Genomic DNA, 25,098 nt, shown 5'->3' with positions numbered 1-25,098 from the left:
GTTCATCTCATGTAAAATGGGATGTCATTTCTATGGTTGATAAGAAAATACTATATAATATAATGCAGATGAAGACATTATTTGCATAGCTAATCAGCAACGTTTATAATGCCTTTAAGTTAGTAATAAATTTCAATTTCAATTCTTTATTCACATGTCACAACTATGAAAATAACAACATTTATTAAAAGTTTAAATTTCATCATACATAAATCATGCAACTTAGGGCAAATGTCACCAAGGTGATCCTCAAACACCTTTCTTGTCGTACCCGAGATCAACATTATAAACCAACCAACTCACTCATTCACTCTAAAATCAATTATTTTCTTTTCAAATAAAATGCTGATCTGATGACTAACCTGACCAGTGACCCTGCTGTGCTTGATGTCTTTCTCCAGCTGCAAAGCTTCAAAAGCTTTCTTCTGAAACTCTTCCTGTGGGAATAGCAACAGGCATGTTTAAAATCCTAACCACTGATAAATACATACACATTATATTCCTTAGTATTTTAACTTTTCTTTAAGAAACAACATCTTTATAGTTTTCCTGCCTAAACTGCTCCATTACAAGGCAAAGAAGACACTGGAATCCAGACCACAGTTGCAGGTTACCTCTTGTGCCATCCTGTGCACCAGTGCTGTCTGGTTCTGTTGTTTCCCATCCAACAGTACCTCTATCCTGTCAGAGTCATTACTCGCACTGGAAAGAGACTGAAAAGTGTCAGTCAATCATATAATATGCATTATACATATTTCAGGCTGCATTACACTCAGTATTGTAACAGTGGCACTTACGGTAATCATATAGGGCTCACAAATCACAATGCCCACCTGCAGCCTGCAATTCACTGAAGCAAGTGCTTCTGCAAAAGCTGCCATTTTCCCCTGAATGAAAATGATAATTTACTTGCCTTTGCTGATATATCATTTTGTCTCGTCAAAAGCAAAATCAACCTTTCTCCATGAACTATTCTGTTTAATATGTAAATGACTTACACATTTACATAATACATGTATATGCTTGGTCATAAACACTTGGTCATAGCTGGCTGGAGCTTATCTGGCTGACTGGACCTTCTCTGGCTAGCATATACGATTTTCGCGCCCCGTGTAGATCTGCTTGGAGATTAGCAGAATATAACTAATCAATAAAAGTGAAACGTGCAAAGAATCTTTAATTTAAAGATTAAAAAAAGATTCCATCAAAACTTCCATCAAAACGTCCTGAGTTGATTTTCTACCTTTTTGCTACATTGTACCAAGTATGTACATTTGTAATGTGTAAGAAAATCTACCTTCACATGCCTTTACCTCAAAATATAATTTAGAATTATGCAGAAGTTACTCTCTTTTCGAAGCTCAAGTACTTTTCGAATATAGGAAAGTTAGCAACCAAGGGATTGACTTGTGCCCACCTGTCTTGGGCATGCCTGGCTACAGCGTCACGTGTGGCCTCATACTGCTGCCGCAACTGTTCAAAGTTGTAGTTTTCTGCAAGCATCTGGCTCATGGCAGCTACAACCCAGGAGTAATACATTAAAATCAAACTGAATATTACTCAATATTGTGGCAAAAAACTTCTCATATATACATGTGAGGGAAGTTTTCCATCTCAACAAGGATATGGATATTTTGGCTAAAACTAAATGTTTTGCTTCCTGCATGGGCGTGCAATAGGCTGCCAATAAAATGCTTGAACAGAGCTGAAATGAATAGTTCACCATGCTGATCATTCCCATTCCAAACTGCCACATTTTTCAATCTTAATACAACCTTGCCTTTAAACTGCATCCTTTTACAAATAAAAGGTGGGTTTACTTGGCAAATTTTTGGTTTAGGCAAACTGATGCTCAAACTATTGAGGGATTTTTTTGGTCATTGGCTAATTCCATGGGCGCTTGGGGGTTTCAACGGAGGATAGGCTTATGTGGAGGAATGTACGCTTGGAAGAGGAATATCCACTTAATAGTCAAGGAATGCCCGCTTTTATTGAGGAATGCACAGTTTCAAGAAGATTGTATCGATATGATTTGATGGGGTGTCATTTTAATACAGGTACAACAGATGTGAAAGTTAGTTACTCACCTAACACTTCTTTTGTCCGTAGGTTTTCATGCTCCAGATGCAGAGAAGTGACAGTTTCTTCCATCTCTATCCTATGAATCACACAATAGTATTGGTGTTCAAGAATACAATACACCCACATGCAATTGATTTTCATTTCGTGTGTAAATATACGTGAGTGCAAATGTATGTATGTGTAGGACCACTAACGTCAAGTCTTGAACGATAATTTTTTTAGGTTCGCATTTTGTCTCAAGACCAACTATATTATTGCCTCGCCGTCTTTTGTCCCGCCCTTTAAGTGTTTCTAGATATGATTCACAGGTAACGTCTTTAAAAGAGAGTAAACACTGCTAGATAAATCTGCTCAGTTAGTTATTTTCTAATCGGTCAAACAACCGGTCCAGCAACAAAGATCCGTTTTGTACCGGTACATGGTACCGGTACACACCCCTACATGTAGGCTCAATGTATGGCAGCAACTACAGTAATAGCGGTCACCTTTGCATAGCGGCCACCTGCCCATAGTGGTCACTTTTTGTCGGTCCCTTGGATTTTTTCCATTGACATAAGCATTAAGAATGAGGCTATAGCAGCCACCTGTCCAACGCGGTCGCGGCCAGACGATTTTCGGTCCTGCGAGTACAGTAACACTGCCAATAACAGTCACAGCGCACCGGTAGAAGCCGCATCGCCACTGCACGCCGGGTTAAAAATCTTCATTTTTTCCAGTTTTGCTGCTGCCGGCGAAACTGGACCTTAGACGGGACCATACCATTGTACCATGCATGGTAGGTGGGTTACTAAGGTAGGTAGGATGGATGGATCTTAGAATCATGGAACATGCATCGAAAATTATATGCGATTCATGGATCTAGGAAGGTGGTACATTGCTTAGTGTAATATAACCAGTTGCTGCCATGCTGCGTGCCTGCAAAGCTGGTGTGCTATGCCAAAAGATGGTTATACTGGGTGTACAGATACGGATTACTTTTTCATAAACTAAGAGAAACAAAACTTACTACTGTAACACTTCTTGGTCTTTAAACACTTGTTTAGTTTTGTTTACGTCAAGTTTCAGTTAATGGAAAAGTAGTATACAAAAACCTCATCATATATTAGGCTATGGGAGAGTGAGTGAGTGAGTATTAGGCTATGAATTCATCTGGCCCTAATATATCATTCGTCATTCCATCCTAGCAGCTTTAAAATGGGAACTATTGGGAGTTCAGAAACAAAAATTGGCACATAGCCTTTACAGTAGCCTGGTCCCAGTCTCTAGGGTCGGCTTAGTGGTGTTTCTGATGGCCTTTCTACCTCTGGCTGTCATCCTACTTCCGCTATACCCTACTTCCGCTGCCATCCTACTTTGCCGCCGACCCAAGAGACTGGCAGCTTGTCAATACGGGCCTGATTCAAGGCGCATGAAACTGATGCGCCCAATGGGAACAGAGCAGGCTGATCTAATTATTCCGCTGAGCTCTGATTGGCGCGCCAGGTTGGCGCGCGTTTTCAGCTGTTCGGTCCCTCTACTGATTACCATATCTAACGTGGCCGTCTTCTGAGACGAGCGACGCACCGCAAGGCTGCAGAAAACATTGTTTCTAAGGCTAAACTAGCTTAAAATCTGAGCTATACTGGGTCCCCAATGCCCCTCTGATCTCATGGCTGTCACTCTGGAATTTAGCGTGAAAGGACAGTTGTTTACAGTCATCGTCAACATGTCGCTATCAGAAACGTGACCCAGGCAGCACAACAACAACACCCGTGAGATTTTCGGGCGGCCGAGCAAGATCTTGATTATCACGATATTTCAGTTTGTATGGATTAGAGAGTTGGGAACAACAACCTTTGGTATTTACTTGTGCTTCTAAACAAGGTATAGATTGATCCTTGGTGAACACAAAAGAGCACATAATTTGCTACTGAGTACATGATGCAACTGCCAATTTGCGCTAGCCAATCATCCTACACAAACAGATCCTGATTCGCCGCCGTGGACAGCGCCCAAGTCCAATCGCGCTGTCAGACCGCAGAACACCCGGGGCTTCCAGGGCCATACCCTAGGTGGCAAGCTAATTAATCCAAGGCCGTAAACAACACCCCGAGCGGGCTAAGCTGTCTGGGCGGGTAGGGGTCACTCACAGTGCCGTAGAGATATCGGGGAGCCACCGAGGGTATGGATTCCAGGCTACCTTTACAGACAACCACAATTACTGTACATAGACTAATTATGATTGTCTGTAAAGGCTATGTGCAGATTTTTGTTTCTGAGAAATGACATTAGGCGTAATTTCACCTTCCTACATTACTTGTGAGTGAAATCTAGAGTAACTGATTTTCTGAATGACCCTCAAGAGTGTTTTCATCTACAAATCAACTCAGTCCCAGGCCTTTAAAAATCAGAAATTGAAATGGAATATACAACTACATGTACATGTATGTAATATTACAACGTAATGAACTTGAGGTTACTGCAACAGTCTTTAATGACATTAAAGAATCAAAATCAATGTTAATCAACTTATATCCCACCCGAAGTATACCACACACCTCTCTCTCTCCATGGCTTCCAATAAAGCTTCCGTCTTCCTTGCCCTGAGTGATAAAAAAAGGGAACATGTAACTGACAAGGGTTCAGAGAACTCATACCTCCATGGAATATTTTGACCCTGAAGTTTGTAGATTTATTGTTTCATCTTGTCTCATTGATTATGCAAATAAGAATATCGTCACTCTTGCCGTGATGAGAGAAGACCTTCCTGAGGCACTCAGCTTTCTCTCGGTACATCGAGAACACGCAGAGACTTCATGTGCTGTCATAGAATCTATTACAGCAACTCGCAAAAACACCAAGTGCTAAATACCTAGAGAGACAATTGACTCGTAATAATAGACGTTAAACAAGGACAACAACAACAACAACAACAAATAAGATTGCAATTAGCATAATGCAATGTAAATGATAACCTTCAATTGTATGTTTTAAAGTCTTCTTTTCGACAAAAATGACCCTGCAGTTCTGGAGCAAGCTGCTAGGTGGGCTAAAATTAGTTTGTTCCAAAAGATACAAAAACTGCAGGTACATGTATATCCGAAGACCGTGAATTGAAGACCGTGAATTGATGAATTCCATGGCCGTGCACTTAATAAATAGAGTGATGAATTCCACAGCCGTGGCCAATCCGAGATGATGAAGTGATGAACTCAACGGCAATGCCGACACTAATAGCTGAGATTTGCAGTGGAATTCATTGATTTAGTTAAGAATTCCACGGCCATTTGGAGACAATATAGTGACACTAAGTTTTCCCTATGCTGTTACAATGTACCAAATGTATACGCCAAAAATAATTACTCAAGCAACTGGATAAAATTTTGAAATGGCATAACACATTTCAAAATTTTATCCAGTTGCTTGAGTAATAATTTTTGGCGTATCTTACTACCTGGATGTCTAACTTTCATCAACGTACCAAATGTATATAATTATTTTGAGATTAGAACAGCATAGAAAATGTACACTTCGTTCTAAAATGCCCACTGTTCATATAGAATACAACACGGGGTATTCCGTATCACCTGAGGTACCAGCCAGACAGCGAAAGGGCTGGGACCGAGGGTGATGCAGAATACACCGTGTTGTACTTTATTTATGTCACACCCACCCGAGAAAACACAAATTACAATGCGAAATGCGCCAGAAGTGGAAAAAAGTTGGAGTCCTCGAGCAAAAAATTGTAAAAGCTGCAACGGTGGCAAAAGTTACGATGATTACCGATTGGTTTTGAGGCGACGTCATATTATACCAGTGTAAAGGTGCAAAGGGTATACTATAGGGTAGGGTGGCAGCTCAGGCAGAAGTTAGGTGACGTCATCCTAACTTCTGCCACTAGCCAGGGTAGGGTGGCAGGTGGCAGAAGTTGGCAGAAGTTAGGGGTGACGTCATCCTAACATCCCACAGAATCGATTTGAAGATTTGACAGGAGAAGAAGAAGAAGACAAGGCCCTAGGGCCCAATGTGATTTGAGCCTCTATGGACCAACATTTGAGGAATGAATCACAAAACAGAAAGACACTTTTGTACATCCCAACAAATGAAAGTTCTAGAGTTTGACTTACTTTTCATTGGTTTCCATAAGATATCTGACAAGCTTGGCTGCACTCTGCTCAGCTGAAAATACACGTTTAGTCCATATTAATAAGTTACAATGTCATCTTAAAGTGCATAAGACACCAAAATACAACATTTTCTTATCTGAAATAGGAGTAGCATCATTCAAGGAATATAAACGTTTAAAACAAATACACACCCTTCTGATGTTATCTAACATTGAACCATCAGAAACCATACTTCCATGGATCCAGCTCTTGATTCTTTTCTGATCTTCTCACAAGGTGATTACATTAATCAGTGACTAATGCCCACTCATGACATCACAATGAACATGGCAGCTGGTTCGGAACCTTACACCACGGCTTGTGAAAAACATTATTAATTTTGATGAGTAAAACAGTGCTTAATTATCGTGATAACATTCAATTGAAGGACATAACAATATCTATTTTGTTTGCTTGTAAAAATAACGTTCTTTCCGAGCCACAGTGCAAAGTTCCAAATCGGCTGCCATGTTCATTATGAAGTCATGAGTGGGCAAGTCACTGATTAATGTAATTACCTGTGAGAAGAATCAAAAGCTGGAGGTATGATGTTTTGATGGTTCAATGTTCAATAATATCCGAAGTGTAAATATTTTATCTAACAATTATAGTATTACGCTCTAGACAGCCATATTTGGCACATCATTTTCTTTTTGCAATGGATGCCTTCAACTGTTTTAAATGCATCTGGGTCGAAATTGTCTCAAAACGCTTTGTTTTAAAATGCGCCTAAGTTGAAATCAATTATCAAAAGAAGTGAAAGTGTCAATCAACAGAATGAGGCAAAATCGTGTATGCAATACATGTGCTGATATTCGCATGAAAGCTCATCTGCGTTGGAAGAGTACATATTGGAAAATTTTAAACTTTGAACCAACACTAAGAGTTGCACTCACCATAAATTTTCGGCTGGACACTCCAACCTTCGTCAGATGTTCGATCCACTGCGTTGAACGCCGGGAATCAACGCAAGCAGCGGGCAGACGGAATCTTCCACCGTTGCGGTTCAGGGAGGGGTGTTAAGCCCTGATGTGAATCGCCTCCTTCACGGTGGAAGATTCCGTCTGCCCGCTGCTTTCGATTCACTGCTGACGTCATCACGTCTCCGACTTCCCGGCGTTCAACACAGTGGATTGAACATCTGACGAAGGTTGGAGTGTCCAGCCGAAAATTTATGGTGAGACAGAGATCAACTCTTGGTGTTGGATCAAAGTTTAAAATTTTCCAATACATGTGCTGATGTAATACTCATCATGATGGTTGACTTTAAGCTGGCAACAACAAAGACTCAATGTTCTCTGCTAATATTCAAAATGACCAGGTCTGAATGTGGCAATAACATTGAGTCCCTTCCAATATATTTCCCATATGTCCTATGACCATGTCAGTCCGTCAAAAACTAATACCATACCAATTTGCAGTGATTGGACAAGCCTCTGTTTTTCCTGTTCCTTCCGGTTCTGTAAATCTGTCAGTTCTCCATCCATCTTGTCCTGCTCCTGTTAACCAGACAGTAAACAAAACACTCTTCTGTTCTTGTTGACAAAGAGACAGCACAATTCAGAGACAAACAAGATTTGGAAGACTCATACATGTACCTCCACAAAATATTCCAAATTTTTCGTATCTCTAGTTAATTTAGTTGAGGTTTGTTAATCACGCAATAATGTTTTGATCAACATAATTGTCCATTGAAAGTCAAAATGACAACAACATTTACATAATTTATACATGATTCCTCTTTAATCAATTCACACATGATGCATGCATGCTGTTTCTATCACTTATCACTAAGGCCATTTTAGACTGACGACGATTGAATAGTGGGGCTGTGGTTATTTTTTCTGTGTCTGAAGACGATCCGTCTCCGGCAAAGGAAGTGGGTGATATGCTTATAAGCCTGCAAGGTGCACTTTCGTGTATGGGAAGGAAAGTTTCCATCGTTTTCTTTGTAAATATTCATGCAGTCAGCAATGAAAACAAATTCATTTATCCGAAACCGTTCATTCCATTGAAACGCCCTACCACCAGTGGCTTCTTCTCTGTAGGTGTAACATTGTATTATAATGCCCCTATTTCTCGATCCCTGGGACATGCCCAGTGGCGGCCACAAATGTCGGGTTCAATCTCACGTACATGTATTGCCCATCTCTATACAGGCCTCAATATCTTTCTTTGTTGATCATATACTCAGTGTCTCATCTGCAGGGCAAATAGTACAAATTTGGCATCTTGGCATGACGATAAGAAGCTGTTCTCACGTCATTTTCAATTTGCGTGCAAGAGGTCACTGTGGGTCACATGTGCACCTCAATGGAATGCTGTGGGTGTCCAGTAATATTTCCTGACCATGTGTCTAAAGACAACCCTCACTCACAACGATAGTCGCACGGCCATATTCCGCGTCAGTCTTAAGTGGGCCTAACTGAAGGAACAAATTTCCAATCAATCATGAAAATTAGGGCCTTGCTTCTATAATTGATATCTATTGAAATGTATGTCACATAAAAATGTACATCAGAGTCCTTTTGTGAAATACAACAGAACTATACAGTTTCCATTTGATTATGCAAATTAAGGTCTAATACGAAATAATTTAAATCTCATTATTATGTATCCTAAAAATGATGAAAATCTATTCAACCTTCATTGAGTTATCCACTTCCAAAGTGTTTGACAAAACAGCCCCTGCAGTTTCAGAACATGGTGGTAGGGGGCAAAACCTACTACAATTTGTGGCATAGGATAAAGAGGTCATCTCAATCATAAGAAAGGTTACAAGGGGAAAACGACAAATCAATTAAGCAAATTCACCCACATGATCTTACTTGTTTTTATACAGATCAATTAGGATGGTATCATAGCCATAGCAAATAATGCTGTCTGCCATGCTGGCATCTCTATTTTCATGTCTGTAAAGCACAGATTGCATCTAATACCAGCAAGTGACATGAGACAAAGAAGAAGGAGGATTGATGGATATTAATCCAATTTTCATTCTTTGAAAATCAAGCACTTAATGTTCTGAAGGTGTCATTTCTTTTTACAGGATTTAGATAAAACAAGAGCTTTTTAAAAAAGCTGGCGTTTCGGCTACGTTTATAAGTGTGAATTGTCTTTTCCCTTTACTTGAAGTAAAATCTGCCAGAGGAAGTCACTCAAGGGCTGTTCAGTCTGTAAGAAAAATTGTCATTTTGGGAAATGAGTACTGTTTTAATAGAGAAAGGCAGATTGGGGAAAGCAATTTTGAAGTTAAGTCACTTAACTTAAGTGCTTTTGAAAAAGCTGGTCTTGGCCTACAACTTGTGCTTATTTGTAAAATGTATGATAGGCTCATTATAAAAGCTATCAATGTAATTATGTACATGGCACGCAATAAAACATAAAATTTGAAAAAGCACCATTGAATCATCAGCACTATGGTAATTAAGTGAAATAGAAGTTCATAACAGCTAAGGTTCTATCTAAAATGACTACCAAATGTCAAACAAATCAACAGCTACCTCATCCGTATTATTCTGGTTTCCGCATTTACAACATTTCTTCCTTATTTTCCTGGGTAATTTTGCTAAAATTCATGAAAATTCCCATAGTTTTGTGCCGAGGGGCGCCACTTTCCACGTCCGTGTTGTCTGAATCAAGGACATTATATAGGATAGGAAGGACTGAGCACACAGCCAGTCCCTATTCAAGAACCTTCGGTTCATGGTTGTAAAAATAATTGACACCTACATACTAATTACCCCCAGATTTGCATATATTCCAAGGGGCCACAAGCGTCCCACTATTATAATACAAATTCAGATGGCTTGACCGGGCGATGAGGACTTCTTTTGGAGTGTTTTTCAAGCTGCAAGACGATCGTGAAGAAACGGAGGAGCTGGAAGTCCTAAAAAACGCACAAAACTAAATATAAAACCTCCTTGGTCTGGCGTAACCGAACTGTGGGGAGGGGAGATCTTTTTAACACTTACCTTGCGTCAAGCTAGAATACCGGCTAGAAAATTGAAGAAGAAAATATCACACTGGAGATTTGGGAATTCAAGACATACATGTATTTATTCTATATGTACAAGTATTTTAGTAAAAACAGAACCTTGGTTAAGCTTGGAGCGTGATTCAGAAACAAATATTTGATGCGTAAACTTTAATTTATCCTCTACGTGGTATTTTCGGCAACGCTGTATCGTGGGACGTAGCTTTGGTGGTCATGGCTCTTCCACGGAAGTTTGCAATCTGCAAAATACAAAAAAAATCGGGAGTCGATCATCCTCTCGATATAAAGATTGGGAACCTACATACATGTTACCAGGCATGAAGATGTATACTGTGCACATTCCCCGTGTGGCGTTACGATCATATCACAAGAAATACATTTCCTACGAATATTACACTGGAACAAAAATTGACCAAAACTCATGTGCCTAGAACATCAAAAGTTAGCCGAGAACAACAACAACAATATTCTTATAGGGACACCCAAGCCTGGTGCTTTCGGGCAAAAGCGTTATTTTTTTGGTTCAAAAGGTTAAGCAATTCTTATAGATACATCAAGTAGTGAATATTTTTCATATTTCTGAGACGAAAATATAGGTACGCATGGACAAAAATGCCTGTAAACTCACTCATCTTGGTCGCACGGCGCCCGATCACATATCAAAATGGCCGCCAACGTCTTCCCCGGATGATGGTGCCGTCTGCACACGTCACGTTTGCTTCCCATATAAGGAAATCCGCGGAAACTACAGGCATCTCGCCCGTCGTTCGGCCAGCATCGGAGAGCGTGACGTCACGATCGGGCGCATTTGCATGGCCTTCGCCGGGTTTCGGCGCGAACGCTCAAATCAGACGGCGGAGAACAAAGAAGCGCCGCCGGAGGGTGGAAACAATAGATCGCCGCAGGGCTTAGCGGGTCTGAACAATAGCGCCCAGCGGGGACTTTCTGTGTGCTCAGTCCTTCCTATATAATGTCCTTGTCTGAATGAAGTCGATACTGAACAATGGAGCATTTGCTACTGTAACAAAGAATCGCTGTTTTGCAAACAACATCAAGAGCCTCTGTTTACATCGGGGATAGAAGTTTAGTGGCGAGTGTTTTGCAAGAATCATCTTACCGCGCATAGGAGCCGCTGCACGGTATTTTCCATTACAATGAACAGAAAAATTCGAATGCCGGGTTTGGAATCTATGAAGTCCTGTTCATAAGACAAAGGCCTTGTATATATTAAATGAATATTTAAAAATAACAAATATAAAATATTTCTTTATTTATTAATGAAAAAAATGATATTCATAAATATGATATTGATAGATTAATATAATATCAATATATATTTTTGATATTCAATATCTGAAAAGAAAAAAAAAATCCATGCACGGAGACGAACCCGGATCTTCTGGGTCCGAAGTGCTTCGCGTTGTCAGATCGGCCAAGCTGCGGTACGTAACTATTTACTCTGGACGTAATGCTATAACCTCACTATATGGTATCATTTATGCCGATTTTTGCTCGTTTTCTTGACGAAATCATTTTTTTTCTTCTGCAATCTTGTGGAATAGATGTAATATGGTCATTTTTCAGGATATCAAAGTCCGAAACCACAATGCAATGATATTTCCGAACAGTTGTAGCAGTTACATGTACATGCGGTCGCCGTCCTGTGTCACATGCAAATCTGGCGTGCCTGCCTTTTCCTGCTCTCTTGCCATATAAGGCAACGGCTATACAAGGATTTGAGAACGTATTGCCATAGTCTTATTGTGTGCGACACAGTGTTGAACCAAGCTTGAAGCATGCTTGAAGGTAAAAGCCAGGACATTGCGTTTCGGTGCGAAGGCACCGAAACGCAAAAATATTAAAATGTTGAAATGCTTGAGCTCTGATCCCTGCAAATACTGAATATCAATGTGGTGGGGGATGCATCAATGGCACTTTGTGAGGAAGTGGCAGAAAAGGGTGGCAAGACGTTGCAATCTAACAGACCTGTGCCATGACAGTGATGATGTTCTGTCTGGCCTGTGATGCCTGTGAGAACATGACCATCTGCTCCTGGTGGCCTGCCTGCAGCTGGGCTTCCAGCTCTACATGCTCACGTCTCTTCTGTTCCTGTGCATATATATCATACACATCAGCAACACAACAACAAGCCTTATATCAATCAGGAAATTGTATATTCCTCGCTGTCTAGCCATATACAGTCTTAATAAATGATTATTGTAATTGCAAGATGTTGAATAATAGATGCTCATTGAGAATTTTACATCATATTTCAGTATGCAAACTTGCAAAACTGTACCGGTGTGGTTACTGACATTCAAAGCAAGGAGGAATATGCATGTATCCCTTGGGGCTTTGCGCGCGTTCGATCGCGTTCGATGTTCCCCGTGAACCAAGAATTGGCGGGAGATAAAGTTTAAACTTTTACTTGCCGTGTAGTCACTCATCTTCAAGATGTAGGTCAGCAGCCAAGAGAATAAGGTGAGTAATTTTCATCATTTTTAAGTCTTCATGAACTATAGTTTCATATGGGAAGTACTGGTGGGCGTTGCATCGGTGAAATCCGTTGAATTTCGAGGTTAACTCTATAGACTTCTCCCGTGTATAATCCTATCAGTCGTATGGGGTAACACACATATACGTGCTTAAAATCTTTCGCATTAGTTAATCAAACTAGTGTTTTTTCAAAAAAGTTGTTTTTTACGTATGATAGACTGTCTGTGCATCTAAAAACCTAAAAAGCACCAAAAAGCACCCATAGGAAATTCACAAAAAACAGACATTATTTAGGGGTACTTATACAGCCGCGCGGAATCGCATGGCTGTTATTGTTTACATACTGTGGTGGGCGTAGCCGCGCGGCGGAACTCTAAATTCATTAACATATGCAAATAATGGATTTTCTTTATTTTGTAACTTCGGATCGATGGTTTGACTTGAATCAGGATTGGTAAATCGGAGCCCAACCTTGATATATTCATAACCAAAACATTGAGACTTGTGTAGCGTGGACGTCTTCAGGTTAGGCGTTGGTGGGCATATTCGCTAAAAAGACGGTCGCGCGGGATCGCATATCCGTGCAGGGCATGGCCGTGGTTGTTTTTGTTGGCATGCATTTGTCTATAGCAGTTTTTTCTGAAACGGTAGGTGTGCTTTTTGGCAGAAACTAGTACTCACCAGTGTTTTTAACGTCTTGCAGGGAATTTTCGAAGAGGATCGATCCAGACCTATATAGCTATTCTCCAAGCAGAGGTTTTGGTCGGGGGGTAGTAGTGGCCGTTTTTTTTTTTACTACGGGAGGCCAACGAAAAAAACCCCAGCCACTACTACCCCCCGACCAAAACCTCTGCTTGGGGAATAATCCAGACCTGCCATTCTTCTACAGGACAAACAGTGAAAGGTTCCGAGGGGATGAGCTTTACCCATCTTATAACGAGCACGAAAATTATCCCCTCCGACTGCACAGGCAGGAGGGAAGATGGCTCCTACTTGAAAGGCGCGACAGGTTTGCTACCTGTCCGAAACGGTAGACAATCTCTTTTGATATATACTCAAAATGTTTCCTAAATTTCTTACTTCTGTTCTATAGCTAATAGCAAATATATTTTATGACTCATGTTGCAAGTCAAGGCAGAAATGCAAATACTTTATTGTATACATATTGGAGATATGATGAAAAATGTTGCTAAGTAAAGTATCCTCAAGCCATGGCTGTTTTGGTCAATTTATTGTAATATATTTATTGACCATGTTGTCACATTTAATAAAGAAGTACTATTTGCAAGTATTTCTTGTGTAAATACTAAAGATGTTTTATGTCATCATGTTGCATGTTAGGATAGAAAATTCGCACTTTGAGACAGGTATAAACTTTGTTATATTCATAAGTATATGGTTAAATTCGTTAGATACATATGTCTATATTGGATATACTAGTGATACTAGTAATAGTAGTATGATGTTATAAGCTGTTGCGTAGTTTAACTTCTTATAGTATCTCTTGTTCTTGTCAAAGTAGGACAAACTCTTGGAGATGTGTTCTTCAGAAAAAGTGGCTTTATTTCTTCCTGTGTACACAGTAAAGATGTCATCTTATCACAAGTATATACCTTTTTTATAACAAGTTACAACAACATACTGAAGATATTCTAGAAAAGGTGCTGTCATGTTATACTTATTACAGTAAAACACCAAACACCTTATTAGTTATTCCAAAGTACTGTACAACGTTTTTGCATGTGTGTTCTTCAGAAACTTGCAAGTAAACTTTTGCACATGTGTACATAGTTTGAAGTTCTATGTCACTTATTGCATTAAACAAAGAAGTGCTGTTGTTCAAATATAGTCATGGTTTTTGGTGAGCTAAACAGGGTCTCTCGCCATCTTGATGGCTGATGCAGAAAAGTTGGATCAGAACCTCACAGAGACATACTAGTAACACTTTCTGCACTGAGACACTACACTGTAGTAGCCCAACTTGTTTTAAGAGTTCTGGGCCAAAGACGACAATTACAATTACATTCAGGTGCAGTACAATGTACCAGTTAAGAACATTTGGGAGTCATTTTGCCAACAGACAGACAGGAAATCTTCCACCAGTTCACTAGTGACGCTGACAGGAGACAGAGAGAATTTTAGGTAAACAACAAAAGATGAAGTAGAATGTCAGCAAACATTGAAGTTATCAAGAGAGGCAGTTGGGTTTTTAACTATGTTTGCTAACATTCTGCCTCTCTTGAGAACTTCAATCTGAAATTCTATAGCTAACTTGAAAATTTGGAACATCAAAACAGAACAGTTATGTTGCATTTTCTGATACTGAAATTTCAAGAATATTCTGTATGCTACTGTACAATAGTATAGCCTATAACAATTTCAATAATGTAGTACAGAAAGGAAAGGTGTGGTCTACATATAACATTATTTTCCATTGATGGGACCACCTGTTTCCATTTTTTGCAAGGTCATAATCTAGAAACAAGTTTGAAGTCTTCTTGGCAAACCCTTGGCAGATTGTGGGCTATGAAAATGATGGAAATATTTGTTGTCTTAAAAACACAGTTCACTGTAGAAGTATCAACAACATCAAACAAATAGTTCAACTTTTTTTACAAATTTCATTTTAAAACCCTCTTGGTGACTTGGATTGGATAAAATATGATAAAAGGAAAGAATTGTAGGTATAGTCTTTATTATCTTGTTCCCAACTCCCTATCTTAACTTCAACTTTATACATAAATTTCTTTGCAGGGGGACAATACTGATGTGTAATTCTCTGTACAGTAGTCTCAGTAACTAGACCTTTGTTTATTGCTCTGGTCAGTTTAGGTACTTTTGCACCTGGGCAGTAGCCCACAATCTGCCAAGTGTTTGCCAAGAAGACTTCAACCTGATGGCATTTCTATCCTTAACATTGTCAGGTGGAGGATTGAAAACGGTATTATCTGTTGGATGCATCTCTGTCTCCCATAGAAGTGTCCCGCGAGCCGGCATCTTTCCAGCATCTCTTGAACAGTTGAACTGTAAGAAAAGCCATTATGGTTAAGTACACTACTGGCCAAAAATATCATTGTTGATCTAATTTCAAGCAAAGATGGAGTTTCTACATTTCTTTAAACAATTAATCACATATGGACTGCCAGAAAACTTATAGATAATGGTCATTTTCAGGATAAATACTGAATTGAGTAATACCAAATTCATTCTATAAAGCTTGGCATACTTCTTTTTATAATTTCAAAACGATAGTACTATCCAGTCTTCAGTAAAAAAAATCTTCCAATACCCAAACAATGATCATATGAAACCATAATTTTGACAGCACATAATTTTGCATTTTTAAAAAGTGGGTAGGAGAAATATGATACACAGTTTCTAATCCAATTCAAATACCATAGAGTTTTACAGGGAATTGTACCAAACGCAATGAAAAACACGTGAACGACAAAGCCGCGGGTGTGCATGTCATGACTCTTCCACCCCCCACCCCCATAATTTCGTAAACTTTGTTTTGTCTATGAACTTGTTAATTTTTGGACAAGTGTCTCTATTCCACAAAAACTGCTGGAGGTCACAAAAGATCTACGAAATAATGTGAACCTTACATTGATGGCAGAACTCGACTTGATACGCAGCTTCACCGGAGATGACACTCCGGCGAACACACTGTCGAGGTCTCGGTCCGGCATCAGGCACATCCGCCCGGCACGTTTGGTGGGACGCCCGGTACCGCTATGTGGCAGCTCCTTGTCACCAACTCGAAACAAGAAACGCCCGAGAACCGACTTGGGAACTTAAAACAGTCTACACAACAAAGCAGCACCTCCGGATTGTCCTCAAAAAGCTCCAGTTCGACTGTAAACAAAGTATTAACGGGACCTCCCAAGGTCGTACCATCACCGGGCCCCGCCATTTGTTCAAATGATTACGTCACAGCTCGAACGTTAATATAGTTGCTGCCGCGGTGCATCATGGGACATGTGCAAATTCCTCCTTGCATTCAAAGTAAGGGGAATTATGATTGCAGCTGAAAATAGGCACGAAAACAGACATGTAACAATAACTACATTTACATAATTAGTAGTGGAGAAACAATCAATGAATTATGACAAAATGCAACAAACCTTGAGCTTTTCATAGTTTAGAAATGATTCCTATGTGCAAACAAAAATAAACAAGGAAAACAATTCAGTAATTAAAATAAAATGTGAACAGCAACTGTAAATGCACATCAAATTAAAGCTGAAGAAATAGAATGCAGTATTAGAGATACACCTAGCACAGAAAAAAATCTGATGCTATCTATTACACTGAGGATACTATGGACAACTGTGTAAGACAAGATTTTGTAGCATGTTGCAGCCTACATATGTCTGCAATACTGAGGGGGATTCCTACAACATGATGATCCATGTCAGCAGAAAGCTCATGACAAAAAGACACCACCCAAAAAGTTAAAAATGTATGGAGTTAGTGGATATGGCTTCTACTATTATATACATAAGGCCACAGCAAGTAAATCTTATGGATGATATGAGCATGTGAATTGATTTTCACCTGATTTTGAAATAAAAAATAGGATTTCTTTTATCCTTCCGCAATGGTCAATTAGAAGTTTATTGCAAGTTCATGCCCGTGGGCTAATTGCAAATACATGGTAAAAACATAGGGAAAAACATACATGCGTCAGTAAACTGTGTCTGACTTTGTTGTAACAATAGGCTACTGGTACTAAATACAATTGTTGGCTATATCTAAACTAGCTGGGTTTGACTTCTTTTTCGGAAGCAGTGAAAGACGAAAAGTCCCACTTTTTCTAGAATTTGTGGGTTCTGTGATTTCAAGAGAAAGGTAGCTTTTTGTTCATCCGTGAGTGTGTAAAAGTAGGTGGTCAATGTAAAGAAAATGGGGCAATAAGTCACAAATGTCTGTCAGTTTGAAAAACTGTTCTAGATGCCATAAACAAGCATTTGCACATGTAGGAATGGTGAAAAATCAGTACAAATGTGTTGTTCAAATACTAATTGTGTATACAAGCTGTAATAAGTTCCCTCCTTGTCACCAACATACAGGGAGACCCAGGGCAGTCCCCATACCAAACTTGTGATACCAGTTGATCATCTCAATAACAGAAGTTGTCCAAAGTATTAGAGTAACAAAGAAGGTTATGCTAACATTAATCATCAATTATGCAAATGAGGTCCTTATTAGCATGATTTAATTCAATGATGTTCACATTCACATAACTTCCAAATGCCACAAGTATGAAATTGCCATCATTTACCAGTATGGAATCATAGTAGTTTCTCGTTAATTATGCAAATTATGTCTTCATTTGCATATTTTCTAACTATCAACATTCCTTCATCAGTTACAAATGTCACATATTTGAACAGTCATATCATGAAACGCAGTGGGTTTTTGAAATTGCCTCATTGATTATGCAAATGTGAATCTGATAAACATAATTATCTCTTTATCATACAAAGCATCACTTAAGCTATTTACATACCAAGCATCATGATGATTACAATCATCTGTCCATGATGATTCGTCAACCCCATCTTGAGTTATAGTATTTTCTCAATAATTATGCAAATGAGGTCTTCATTTGCATAGTTGCTATGTATTGATATTTCTCTCTTCCCCAGTTACATATGTCACATGTTTGAGTCCTTTCATGAAATGAGGCTGATGTATAAACTTTCCTCATGAATTATGCAAATTAGATACATATTTACATGATAAGTATATAATTATGTGAATCATCACTCAAGCTATCTACATACCAAAAATCATGACCATCCATCAAGCCCTTCTTGAGTTATTCCCTTTCAAAGCCTGAAGTGTAGCTGTATGTCTGACAGAATAAAACGACAGCGATTTCTGAGGCACGGCAATTCAGTCAGATAGTCAGGAGAGCAATAGCGGAGACAACTTCAGCTGAGACAAAGTGAGCAGAGCCAGCATTATGTAGTCACAGTCAATCTGTCTCATGACTCAGGAGACTCCAGTTCCCAGTCTAAGGGAAACCTTTCTCTGTGTTCTTGATGTGCTATACAAACCCGGATCTTGACCCGCGGTTCCATCTATCTATCTCTCACCCCCCTATCACGTGGCAAGCACATGAAAGGCGACCAATCAGAGAGCAGCTTGGCACGTGGAAAGACTGTGGGGGGGGCCCCTAAGCCAGATCGTCCCACAAACCCTTTACGCGACGTGCAGGCGGCTGGATCTCCTAGTCGCGTTACCTAATTTATGAACGTGAGTGAATTTTCTTCTGACCGCCGACTTCCGGAAATGCCCCAGGGATTTCAACTCCCGATCCTGGACCTTCCGTAGGTGCATTGCGGTAAGCATTTATGGTATTTGATTAGGCTTTTTTTGGTAACTCTTTTCTTACATGTGGTCGGATTGTTGGAGATCCCGTTTCTATTGATTTTTCGATTCTCAACGTTTTTGTACGGGTGCCGGCCTGACTGAGTTTGTCACAGGATTAATTTGAAACCTTTTCATATGTTTTTTTTGGACAATGAATGATAAGTCAGGAGTGTTCCATTCACGATTTGCCGTTGTTCAGTCGCCATAGTGGCACTATGTTAACGAGCCACCCTGTTTGTAAAAATAGCTATAGGTCGGACTTGACATTTTCTCATATAATTTCATGACTAGAAACTGGTAAGTTAAGTGCAGTTCATTCACAATTCAACATTTAATGGTTGTTCGTAGTCTGTTTGTGGAAATTTGCATCCTTTGATATTTCGCTTTTCGTTCCGCTATTACGTCACGTCGTACGAGTGCCAGCCTGACTGACAATATATATAACTGTCCAAAGGAATTTAAGACCATAACTCAAGAATGCCAGGATGGATTGTCTTCATATTTGGTAGGTGGTAGGTCTTTGTGAGACGTCGTAATGATTGGATTTTGGACCCCCTAGCAATTTTCTATGGTACTGCAGGGGAACTTTCGCTTTTTAAACCTCGTGTTCTGAACATGCTATGGTCATGATTTTTTTGTGGTAGATAGATCTTTGGAGGGAAAATAGGTCCTGTAGATTTGGACCCCTAGCGGCTTTTGTGGAACTGCAGGAGCTGATTTTGTCTCAAACTTTGAAAGAGAATTACTAGTACTCAAGAAGGGGCTGACAGATCGCCATGATTTTTGGTATTTTTTTTTTTGGTATGTAGATAGCTTAAGTGATGATTTACATAATAATATGCCAATTATGCAAATCAATATCTAATTTGTATAATTAATGAGGAACATATATAAATCAGTTGCATTCCATTACAGGGCTCTCAAACACATGACATACGTAACTGAGACAGAGACAAAAATCAATGAATATCAATTCTGAAAACTAATACCTAATTTGCACAATTAATGACAAAATATTTGAAATCCATAGTCTGTGGTAAATAACTGGGATCTCATTCTTACAAAATTTGATAAATCTTGCAGATGAGGGCCTCATTTACATAATTTATGAGGAAATGGTACAATATTCTTTTTCGTGACAACTTTCATACATTGCACAACTTGTGTTATTTGGGTGATCAACTGATATAATTTAAGCAAGTGAGGTCCTTATCTTCAAGTGGGCTAAAAGACAACCCGACCGCTGGTCGTATCACCTGGGCGATGGGACCCGCGGGAGGGCCTTGACCGAGGGTGATGCGGAATACACCGTGCTGTATTTCATTCCTGTCATACCCACCCGAAAAAACACACATTACAATGCGAAATGCACCTGAATTTGAGAGTTTTGTGTCCTCGAACAAAAAAATCGTAACAACATGGATTCCAACCTCCGAATCTGGTACTCGAATTTTCAGCAGCGGCAAAATGCATTCTAAATATTCTATGGAAGCCCGTGTCATACAACTTAGAACCCCGTGTGATACTGAAAATTGTCACCCGATCTGGAACATCCGTATCAAACGTTTTCGCAGCCCATGCAGGTATGACATGAATTTAACAGTTATCAAGACGAATTATGAATTTTTATTTATTAGGCCACTTTGCAGCTGGTCCATGTACTAAATGCGTGCATGCATTACTGACTAACTATCATACCTGTAGACTCTTGTCATACTCCTGCTGAAGGAGTAAGTGTTTGTCAGTATCCATAGGTGTGGCCCCTGACCTGGTCCCAGCATCCAGTACAGGCAACAGATGGTGGGTGGGAGGAGTGTATACTTCCCCACTTGCTGAAAAGGGATGCAATTTAACTTGAAATACATGAAGTAAGTCATGTATGTCAAACATAGAATTACTGGCAGGCATGATGCAAATACGATATCAGACAGAATGTCTATACAAATGTACAATCATTATGTTAAAATTTGAGCTTGTAGAACATTCCTGGAGCTGAAATTTGCTGTGCCTCAAACACAGCCCAATGTATAGTTTCTACACAATAACTTAAACAACCATACATTAACTAGAGTTACACGAACACATATCTTCGCTGAATAAGCAAGGGTTTCTATAAAGAGTGCAGAGAGCGGTGTTTTTATCGAGTTCTTAAATCTTTTATGTTAAACCTCATATATTAAGTTGAGTCTATCAATTGACATGTGTGTGTTATGTACAGGTACAAGTTAGATAAGAAATGTATGTTACAATCAATGCCTATGTAAGTATAATTGCTGTTGTTAGAAGAGCGTTTGAATTATATGTGCCAAGGGTTAACAGGTCAAAAATGTAGCTTTGTGTGTATTGACAATATTACCTTAAGTAGCAGTTTGTTGTTATATCAAGGCAACACAGACCATGTCGTGACCTGTATAGTATGTGTCTATTACAGTATCTCTGATACTGTCTTGTACATGTCCACGGATATAAACGTGATCTAGAAGGGTACCATTGTCGGTGGACCTTGAACTGTCTCGTTACGGATTATAAGAATTTGGGGAGGAAGAGGTCGAAATTGAAATTACCAAGGATAATTGACAAGATGTCACTTGGAAGTTGATGTATGAAGTTTTTGTAGTCTATCAATCAAGGCTGCTTCAGGCAAGGAGTGTGGTCTGTATATAGATGTTTGCTGTTGACTGTGGTCGATAGTTTAGTGACTGTGGTAGCTACATGTATGCACTCCAGTCCATCTCTGAAATATGGAGCTGTGTAGGATTGACGTCTTGTGTTAAGTAACAGTCATCGCCCCCTCCTCCTGTTCCATTTCTGTCTGTTCTAAAGGCCGTTGCTTGTGGCAGAAAATATTAAGTCTGTTGTTGGCCATTCAGGAAGGTTTCCACGAAGCAGAAGACATCAACCAGTTGTGTTGATCTGTCAGCTCTCATGTCTTCTAGATGTTCCGCGTAGGAGTATATTCAGGAACTTGACATTAATGCAAGTATCCTGGTCTTCTGTGTTAGGTTGTTGTGTAACCTTTGGCACAGGTAGCTGTTTTAGGCGTTCCATTTCTTTAAGAACATATATTTTGGTTTACGGTTTTGTAATTGCATACGGTTTAAATCCCAATAGATACAATCCGTTCAAACTCAACACGACTTAAGGCAACATATAACTGACCTGGGAAAAATGAGCTTTGCGCTCAATGGGGACAACAATTTTGCCCAGTGATTTACCTAGAACTATATCAGTATATGTACAGCCCCATGCTGAAGACAGAGGGTACTGTTCTCGTTGTACTTAAATCGTCCGCTTGTCGTAACCGTTGGGGAACTGAATGTTGTCTTTAAATGGGTACCGCGTTTTGGGTAAATATTCCAATGTCGGCAGATGCGATCACTGTCGAATTTTACGAGGACGGTGTGGACATCATGACCCGTGCTGTCAATGCCTACTACCGTTGCGAATGCGCCCTTAATTAACAATTTTGTCTGAAACGTTAATGTTGGCAGTGACAATGACTCTTGCCCTTACTGCTATTGACAATATCTCTCTCAAGCCTCCTGTTTTACTTGGTTTTGTGGAGTGTTAGATTTGTGAGACCTGACTGTTACTGTTTTATGATATCTTTTTTCGTGTCTCTGGCTTTAATGTGAAACACCCTGGAGGGGAGTTTAGTCAGGTGTTGCATATTGTGCTCGTGTGCTTTTGGGTTGGTCCTAAAGACGTGCAACGCTAGCGCTCCTGATGGGTTTGTTTTGAAGACTTTCCTGGTTTTGAGGATATTTATGTCACCATCTGAACCTTTTCATAGTCTCATCTACGTAGGACTGTGGTCCACATCCAGCATAAGTATGGTATATACAACGGCATTTTACAAACCACATAAAGCTTAGTATTATGCCTTCTGTAGTGCCTGCTGCTTGCACATAATTATCTTCGCCGAGAAGATTATGTTTTTAGTTACTCCAGCTGTTGGGTGGGTCTGTATGTATGCCACGAGCATAACTCGAGAAACCTTTGATGGATGTTCATGATTTTTTGCAGCTGTGTAGTGGTTGTGCAAAGAAAGGTCAAGTTCGAGAACCGTTTACCTGGCCTATTCAAACAGTACTGCAGCGGACTTTGCGTGTTTTTGAGTTTGTATGTAGGCAAAAAAAGTGAGGGAAACGTTGATGGATCTTCATGATTTTTCGTAGATGAGAAGCGGTTGTGAGAACGAAGGTCAAGTTCGAAAATTATTCATCTGGCGTATTCCTACAGTACTGCAGTGGTCTTTGTATTTGTGTGAGTTTGTATGTTGTCAGCATAACTCAAGATGCTGTTGACGGCTGTGCATGATATCTAGTGGGTAGGTAGGAGTGTCAAAGAGGAAGGTCAAGTTCAATATTGGGCCTCCTAGCGGATATTTAAGGTACTGCAGCTGAGTTTTTAAGTTGGAGGTCAAATTTTCTGGAGGTGTCAGGTTCATGATTTTTCAGTAATACATAGAGTCTGGAACAGGGAATGAGTGGTGTAAGTTTGGGCCCCGTAGCGGCTTTTTTTGACCTACAGTTGGCGTTTTTGTTGAAACCTTTGGAGGCAAAAGAAGAGGTTGACGGATCGTCATGACTTTTGGCATGTAAATACCTTAGGTAATGTTTCACATAATCAAATACATATTATGAAAACCAGGTGCTTATTTTAATAATAAATGAGGAAAGTTTATTTATCCGCTTAAAGTTTGTGGTCTAATTTTTTGCAGGTGCTATGGTTATTATTTTTAAGTGGTAGATAGATCTTGGGGTAGGGAGTAAGTGATGTAAGTTTGGGCCCCCTTGCGGCTTGCCTTAAACTGCAGTGGGTCTATTTGTTTGTAACTTTTGAGGAGGATAACTTAAGCAGGGATTGATGGATTATTCTTGTATTTGGTATATAAGTACTTTAGGTGATGATCAACATAATGATATGCTCATTATGCAGATCATGACCTACTTTACGTAATCATTGAGGGAAATGTATAGCACTGCTGCACCAACTAGGTCAACAGCTGGCGTCCTGAGTCAACAGCTAGCTTAGGGCCTTTAGACCTAAGACATTTTACAGTCGTGCGATCGCCGGCGACTGTATTTTTTGGCCGTCTAAAGACGATCAAAAAATCGTGCGACGGCAATGACGGGGAATACTCGAATTGTCGTGCGACCACCTAGGACCCAGTCGCACGACGTTCAGCGGGGGGGCCCGTGGCTGTTTTTTTCTCGTCTAAAGAAGAATCGTAGCCGGCGACGGAAGTGGGTGATATGCTAATAAGCCTACAGCGTGCTGTTTCCTGTTCGGGAAGGAAAGTTTCTATTGTTTTCTTTGTAAATATGCATGCAGTCAGCAATGGAAACATATTTTTCTCATCCGAAACCGGTCATTCCGGCGCGACGCCCTGCTACCAGTGGCTACCAGTATGCCCCTATTCCTCGATCCCCAGGACATCCCCGGGGGCGGCCACAAACTCGGATTAAATCCCGTCCGTCTCTGTACCAGCCTCAGCCTAGTACAGTACTAAGAATCTTTTTATCATCCACGGCGCAAGGCACAGCACCTGTGCACAGAATGCTACTAGGTAAATCTCGGACAAAGGGGTGCTTCACAATCAACGAAAATGAATATCCGAACATAAGGCTCGGAACCAAACTTAATTTTCACCCAAAGTACACTGACTCATACGCTTTTCAGCTACGTTAGTATTCAATGTCAGTTGGAAGAACATTATGAGAAATGTGAACTCAAACCCAAGACCCTCAAAACCCTATTGCCACTTTTTTGTCGCGCACTACGACAGACACCAGCATGGAAGCACTGGGGTGTGCACCGTTAAGCAGAGCAATGGGAGAGCCCTGCAATTGACCGAGGGCTACAGTTTAATTTCCATGTTTCCATCTCTCTCACCTATTAGTAGATAAGTTCCTGATTTCAAATATGAGTTGATCTGCAGGAAAATAACCACAATCTTTATAGCGGCTTACACTTATGAAGGTTAGACAT

At 40.0% G+C, this 25,098-nt stretch overlaps 1 protein-coding gene and 2 long non-coding RNA genes across 4 annotated transcripts in view; all 3 read right to left on the bottom strand.

Moving 5' to 3' along the window:
• Nucleotides 1–25,098, bottom strand: part of LOC136442590 (E3 ubiquitin-protein ligase LRSAM1-like) — a 72,644-nt gene that overhangs the window by 29,708 nt on the left and 17,838 nt on the right. Inside the window, exons 10-19 of one of the 2 annotated variants that reach the window (XM_066439534.1) lie at nt 20,803–20,936; nt 16,848–16,877; nt 12,211–12,333; nt 7,639–7,726; nt 6,189–6,240; nt 4,620–4,664; nt 2,088–2,158; nt 1,418–1,517; nt 615–702; nt 363–437 (exon numbers count right to left, since the gene is read on the bottom strand). In XM_066439534.1, the coding sequence (XP_066295631.1) occupies nt 363–437; nt 615–702; nt 1,418–1,517; nt 2,088–2,158; nt 4,620–4,664; nt 6,189–6,240; nt 7,639–7,726; nt 12,211–12,333; nt 16,848–16,877; nt 20,803–20,936 (806 nt within the window). The remainder of the gene's footprint in view (nt 1–362; nt 438–614; nt 703–1,417; nt 1,518–2,087; nt 2,159–4,619; nt 4,665–6,188; nt 6,241–7,638; nt 7,727–12,210; nt 12,334–16,847; nt 16,878–20,802; nt 20,937–25,098) is intronic. The other variant, XM_066439535.1, reaches the window with a different exon arrangement.
• LOC136442593 (uncharacterized) lies at nt 10,268–12,083 on the bottom strand. Its single transcript, XR_010757030.1, has 2 exons — nt 10,853–12,083; nt 10,268–10,463 (listed from the first exon to the last, which is right to left on the bottom strand). It is a non-coding gene; the product is annotated as an uncharacterized lncRNA (long non-coding RNA).
• On the bottom strand, nt 14,259–16,835 carry LOC136442595 (uncharacterized). The gene is made up of 2 exons (XR_010757032.1): nt 16,329–16,835; nt 14,259–15,744 (listed from the first exon to the last, which is right to left on the bottom strand). It is a non-coding gene; the product is annotated as an uncharacterized lncRNA (long non-coding RNA).

Source organism: Branchiostoma lanceolatum, chromosome 9 (assembly GCF_035083965.1).
Source record: "Branchiostoma lanceolatum isolate klBraLanc5 chromosome 9, klBraLanc5.hap2, whole genome shotgun sequence".
Classification (NCBI taxonomy): Eukaryota; Metazoa; Chordata; class Leptocardii; order Amphioxiformes; family Branchiostomatidae; genus Branchiostoma; species Branchiostoma lanceolatum.
The sequence above is the reverse complement of the archived record's forward strand: the minus strand, read 5'-3'. Positions and strand labels throughout refer to the sequence as shown.